Source organism: Lolium rigidum, chromosome 5 (assembly GCF_022539505.1).
Source record: "Lolium rigidum isolate FL_2022 chromosome 5, APGP_CSIRO_Lrig_0.1, whole genome shotgun sequence".
NCBI lineage: Eukaryota > Viridiplantae > Streptophyta > Magnoliopsida > Poales > Poaceae > Lolium > Lolium rigidum.
In genome coordinates, this window is record NC_061512.1 from 175,462,939 (window position 1) to 175,469,372 (window position 6,434).

The 6,434-nt window shown below is 41.8% G+C and overlaps 1 protein-coding gene across 1 annotated transcript; it reads right to left on the reverse strand.

The window, feature by feature from the left end:
* Window positions 1-528: 528 nt before the first annotated feature.
* LOC124656737 (disease resistance protein Pik-2-like) lies at window positions 529-6,185 on the reverse strand. Its single transcript, XM_047195429.1, has 2 exons — window positions 5,317-6,185; window positions 529-2,488 (listed from the first exon to the last, which is right to left on the reverse strand). The coding sequence occupies exons 1-2, from the start codon at window positions 6,183-6,185 to the stop codon at window positions 529-531; spliced, it is 2,829 nt and encodes a 942-aa protein (XP_047051385.1).
* Window positions 6,186-6,434: the final 249 nt, after the last annotated feature.

Below are 6,434 nucleotides of genomic sequence, written 5' to 3' on the forward strand. Positions count from 1 at the left end.
ACTAGCAATTTGAAAGCAATCAGCTAGCACTGCCGTATAAGGACTGAGCAAATCAGTATCTCCATTGCATGCTTGAATTAACTCCAAAGAATCCGATTCAACATACGCCGAGTCACACCCAATCCGCTCAAGAAATTGTAGACCTCTTAACAGCGCCGTAGCTTCAGCCGAGGCTGAACACATCAGATTATTCAGTAAGCAAATCTCTCCAGCTATAGCCTCACCCTTATCATTCCGCAAGACAATGCCTGCAGATCCAGATCCATCAAGATGATAAGAAGCATCCACATTTAATTTCCGATGGCCCCTTGGCGGTTTTGACCATTTCACCTCTTTTTCCACTGTATTATGTTTAACTGAACCAAAATTTGATGTCAAAGCGTTAATAGCAAAAGCTGAACTTTTCGGAGGACTCACATTCTCACCTTTCACAATTTCCCTGCGTTGCCACCAGATGTACCAACACGCTACATAAGTTAAAGTACAAAGAAACAAACAAACGAACAAACCCAGCAAACAGAGTCACCATCACTGGTACTTCGCTACAACTTTGAACTGGTTGTGCTCTTTGCGTGTCTTACTCTCTGCTATCAGCTGGTCCAATGAGTTGCTCAGTGTAGAGTTGTCTTTGACACCGATGAGCTCCACCTCTTTAAGGTTGGGCAAATGCTGGATTCCAACAAGACTCCTCCCATCGGCACCGAATTCCACACTAAGCCCCTCGAGCTTATCCATTGATCCATTTTCAAACTGAAGCGTTGGATGCATACTTGTACAATGGCACACAAGATTTCTCAGCATAGGGAAGTTGTGGGCAGTGCGTGCAACCAGCTCATGGCCAATGTAGCCTCTCGGCCCCAGCCAGATTTTCTGCAGGTTAGGCAACTTACAGAGGACGCCAAATAGTTGATCACCAACAAGGCATGTGTTCATAATGTCAATATCAATAAGATATGCTAGTGACCCGACCCAGTTGGGAAGTTCGTTGATATCACCATCAATGTATAAGTGTCGGAGGAGTCGTGGCGGAGATTCCATTTGAAGGAGGAAGTTCACAGGGCCTTGCTCAAAGCAACCAATGGACAGGGACCGGAGGGAGTATCTCTTGCTCAGGGAACATGCAAGCTCTGGGAGAACCTCTTGATTTTCATGAGAGACCCAGATACCTATCTGCCGCAGTTGCCCTAGTTCACCCACTTCTTTGGCAACATGGACGTCATTTACAATTATGTAATTCACCTCCCGCAACGCCTTCATTTTAGAGAGTCCTTGCGGCGGAGTCCACATAATGGACCAGTCATGCTTGTTGCGGAAGTCTACATGCTCAAGTTTCTCCAGCTTTGTTAGTTCTTCTGGTAGCTCCTCAATGCACGTCCAATCAACATTAAGCATCTGCAAATGCTCTAGCTCACCAATTTTTTTAGGTAACACGCTGACCTCTGTGCTCCTCAAGCTCAAGAACCTTAGGAGATACATCCCGCAGATATGTTTCACATGCTTGTTTTCTAGGCCCTTGCAGCCTTCTAGATCAAGTACCCTCAGTAGGGTGAACTCTCGCAGGCGACTGAGGATACTATGCCCTTCGATCTCAAACATGGTTAGTGACCGAACACACTTCATGCCATTACTCTTGCCGTGCCCTGCTATTTTTTTCTTATTTTGTTTCTTGGATGAAGACTCCATGGGTGCATCATGGATGGAGAGGCGGCGAATCCTATCATATGACACCCCCTCGTACTGCGAACCTACCACGCTAACAAAGTTGGCTTCCAAGGACTTGGACACCATGACCTCAAGCATCATGTCGTGCACCCGACACGCCTTCGCCCTCCCATTGTAGCCCATGCCGGAAGTTGGAACAATCATGCTCCTACTAATCAGTTCATCAAAATAAGACTCTGCAACCTCCTTCAGAGTCAACCCCCGTTTTTCCTCAACCAATCCCTCAGCAATCCATCTGTACAAGAGTCGAATGGTCCTGATCTCATAGTCTTCTGGAAAAATGGAAAGATACATCATGCAGCCCTTGAGATTATAAGGCAGGTGGTTGTAGCTGAGTGTGATTATCTGCCTCATCCCCTCCAAGGTAGGGCTGCTATCCATCTGAGAACCGATTGATTTGCATATTGTGTCCCACATGTCCTTGCTCTCTGGTGATCTATAGCTCGCCAAGAGGCTACCAATGCTAATAATTGCGAGTGGCAGGCCACCACACTTCTTTAAAATCTTGTTCATTGTGCTTTCTAACTCCGTGGGGCATGAAGCCTCCACAGATCCAAATGCTTTACTCATGAATAGCTTCGTAGAATCTGCCAAATTGAGTTGCTTTATAGGGTAGATGCCAATAGTAGGATCACTGCATTCTTTGGCCACACTATCTATCCGAGTGGTCACAATGATTCTGCTGCCGTGTCTGCTACTTGGCAACTTGGACTGGATGGCATCCCAAGCTGATATTGTCCATACATCATCGACCACAATCAGGTACCTGATTTCATTGCAGGTAATTTAGAGTTAGGAAGATATACAATCAACAAAAGGTGTCTTCCTTCAAGAAAAATCTAAGAATGTAAATCCTTAGGCACAATTCTTCTAAACATTGGCAACCACCGTGCACAAGGTTATTAAATCCAAAGTTTGCAAATGAAATAAAATAGATTCTAGGAGAATATTTAGTAATTTATTGTTTACCATTTCTACGCTAAAAGAATAGAAAGTTGATATTCAGTTCATCTTTGTCGCTTGAAGAAAGTAAGGAATGGACGGGTTAAAGGTGGCCGACATGTGGATCCAACAAAATAGTGTGAAACGTAGAGTTGAGGGATACACGATCAAAAGGGGACCCCAATATTTTAAGTAAAAATTAATTTATTTTTATAATGACTTCATTGGGTTTTAATTTGGAAAAATATTGTCATCCATCTTAGTGCTAAAATATCCATATAAGCATAAATGTTGAAGTTGACAGCGTTGAAGGAAGATATTCTAAAATATATTAAGTACAAATGTAGATTGGATTAAATCTATATGTGGTTATTTCAAGCAAATGGACTAAAGGCGAATGGTTTCAAAGATGAACCTGGCCCGTGGGACAGTGTGAGAAGAAAAGAGTTGACATATAAGAGACTCAAAGGAGAAAAATTATAAGATGTTTCATAAAATAGTATTATTTATTAATTTCCGTGTGTTTTTCGAATAACATTGTTGGGTAAGATATATAATGCTAAACAATCTATATAAATGCAAATAACTTTTGTTGATCAGGCTGAAGCCATGTCCTTAGTTTTGAGAAAATGAAACACACCAAAAATCAGATAAATAGTGCGAATTCCCTAATAAAGTCAATGGAAATTAAAGGAATCCTAATTATCTTAATGAGTCAGCATTAAAAGTTTGTTTTGAGAAAACAAATTAGAAAATATGCTATAAGAGGATACATGGACAATACAAATGAATAATGGATATATAGAAATTGTTCCCATTACGCCACAATCAGCCCTGACCATTATCGAGTGTACTAACAGTTTGGGTATTAACGAAAATAACTATGGACAGTGAAAACATTGGAAGAACATTAAGAAAACTTTGAAGGATATTTTTAATTTTTTTTTCAATATCATACAATTTTTTGAATGTATATTAGGGACATAAAAAGAAACGAACTAAAATTTTCATGTATGATTTACAATATTCCCTTCTAAGTTCTCTTGTGATGTTGAAAAAATCATTTTTTTGCGCTAGAAGGAATTTAAAAATTATCCAAAATATTATAAATTTGTGTTTCTGAAAGTGGTCATAAAGTTTTGCTCAAAAGTTCATGATTTCTCCAAGTTACCCACGGCATAAAAGGGTTCTATTCTACCAATGTCCTTCACAATGGAGAGGAATTGGCAAATTTCAACCCTTTTTGTGTTTTAAGCACTAGTGAGTTTCAGAGGGGGCGGACCACTCAAGCAGATATGGAATTTATTGTGAGAAATGATTCTCTGACTGCAATTTTATTTTGATGGGTCAGCTAGTTTCAGCAGCAATTAATCAGATAATGATGATAAGATGGGCTAATTATTAGTACGTTCATATAGAGGTCGTCATCTATTAGCATGACCTAGTCGCTTCCTCAGGTTGACCCTGGCTCTGCCCCGACTAGGTGTGCCACTCCCATCTTCATATATAGGTCGTCATCTACTCCCTTCGTTTCCATATGTAAGGTCACTTCGTTTTCAGGGCCAAAACTTTGATTGATAATTTTGCCAACCAAATATATAAGTTATATGACATAAAAATAAATTATTAGAAACATCTTTCAAATATGAATCTAATGGTATACTTTTGGTGACATAGAACTCGTATTTTGTTGAACAAATTATTATTCAAAGTTCTACCTCGAAATACGTGGTGGCCTTACATATAAAAACAGAGGGAGTACCAGTAATCCGATATCAACAACTGTTGGTTAACTGAAATAAACAGTTCTCCCTCATAATCCAGTTGCACAACTCCACAACTGTGATGCGGTACAGATTTGCTTCTAGCCATGAAGGCTGTAATACTACTCTTGTGAAATCATTGCATTATAAATTAGTATTCCAGCCTACATAGCGCTACCCACGTGCCTGATCGTAGTCCACGCCCTAGCTCAACAAGAGGTATACATGGCCCAACCATAGAGTATGAAAAGTTCTTAGGGTTCTTGAAATGCCTTGCTCCAAAATATTAGCCGAATAAGGGTATCTCCCTTACCCATAAGTAGGTCTTTGCCGGCCTTTACGGAGAATGAGGAACTAAATACAACACATAACAATATGTGGTGAAAAATCAATGGTGTATTGTGAGTGATTTTGATAATCGGCAGTTTATTTTTCTTTGCTGGGAAAAATATTAGGAGACATATGTTTTTTCGATAAAGGGCGCTTTATTACTCGAAGTACGTGTTATGTCATTTTTTGATACAGGGTCAAGAGGTTGTTTTGATTTATATAGGAACTAAGTGCAGGATGGAGAGATGTAATGATCACCACGCCTTAACCAGGACAATCATTTGTAAGGATCGCAGTAAAGATGAAGACAAATAGTAGTTTTAATGCTAAACATGAAACATTGAGCAAATAAACAAGTAAATAAGCATTTGCAGGTCAGAAAAACTAAAAATTTCTTCAAATATGAGTTAAGTTTACGAAAAGGGAATAGTAGGCTATTGCAATTGAACAATATTATTTCATTTGTAAGATTTATGACAATACAGTCCGAAATAACTATGCAACACAAATTAGAGAGAAAAATAATGCTAAAGTAATGCTAATGATGCCACATGTTTACCTCTTGTCATCGAGAAATTCCTTAAGCTTGGTGGCCAGCTGATCAACATCCATGGCGTCAATTGCACCAAGTGAATCATTCACCTCTTCATTGATGCCTTTATCATTTTGCGATTTGGCCTTGGCAACCTGGTGAAGCACGCGTTTCAGCAGTACCTGCAGGTCCTTTCCGCCATCGAACGCCTGAGACACAGACACATTCGCTTGGCGGTCGAAATCCGTCTCCAGTTGCCGGCACACCTCCATGGCAAGTGTAGTTTTTCCAAGCCCTCCAAACCCCACGATAGAGAACACCTTTAAATTCATGTCGCGCTCTTTGTCAGTCACAGCCTGCACCTTGTTGGCCAGGTCGATAGCCTGTTCTGCGACGCCAACCAACTGGTCAGGGTCGTTGGTAGGCCGGAGAGCATGCGCGGACGCCCCCAGCACCGGCACAAGAGCTAAAGAACGAGAGCGGCCCAGTGCGTCGCGGCTGACGCCATGACGAGCATGGCGCTCGCTGATTGCCACAGCACGGGCTCGGAGGGCCCTCATCTTCCCAGCGAGACGATAGCGAGGCAAAAGCCTCTCAAACTGGCGCTTGCACCAGATGTAGACGCCGAGTTTCGGCCCGCACTTGATGCGGAATATGTAAAGGTCGATGCAGTCCTCAGCATCGTAGGCGAGCTCACGGAGCTGTTTCATCCACTCGCGGACGAAGTGGTCCACGGCACCGTCTTCGGCTTCAGTATGCATGCGGAGGAGGGCGCTCATGGTTGCCAGCTCGTCCCTCAGCTCGGCAACCTCGCCACCAACGGTGCGGAGCAGCCGAAACTCCTCCCCCACTAACTGCCCAGCATTGCTCAAAACTTGCTGCGCTGCCCTCTCCATTCTGTGTGTAGGTGATTTGTGGGATGTTCATTTCCGTGCTTGATCGGGTACGGCAGTTTATACTAGTACTACAAGCAACTAACAACATCTTAAGGTTTTTGCTACATAAAGTTGTGTGCTCATGTTTTCCATTATATTTGCATACCTACCATATATTTATGTCCTAGATAGAGAAAATCTCCGATTTAGTCTATGATTTACCTACCATATATTTATGTCCTCCATTATATTTGTCTGTCCACGCACCCA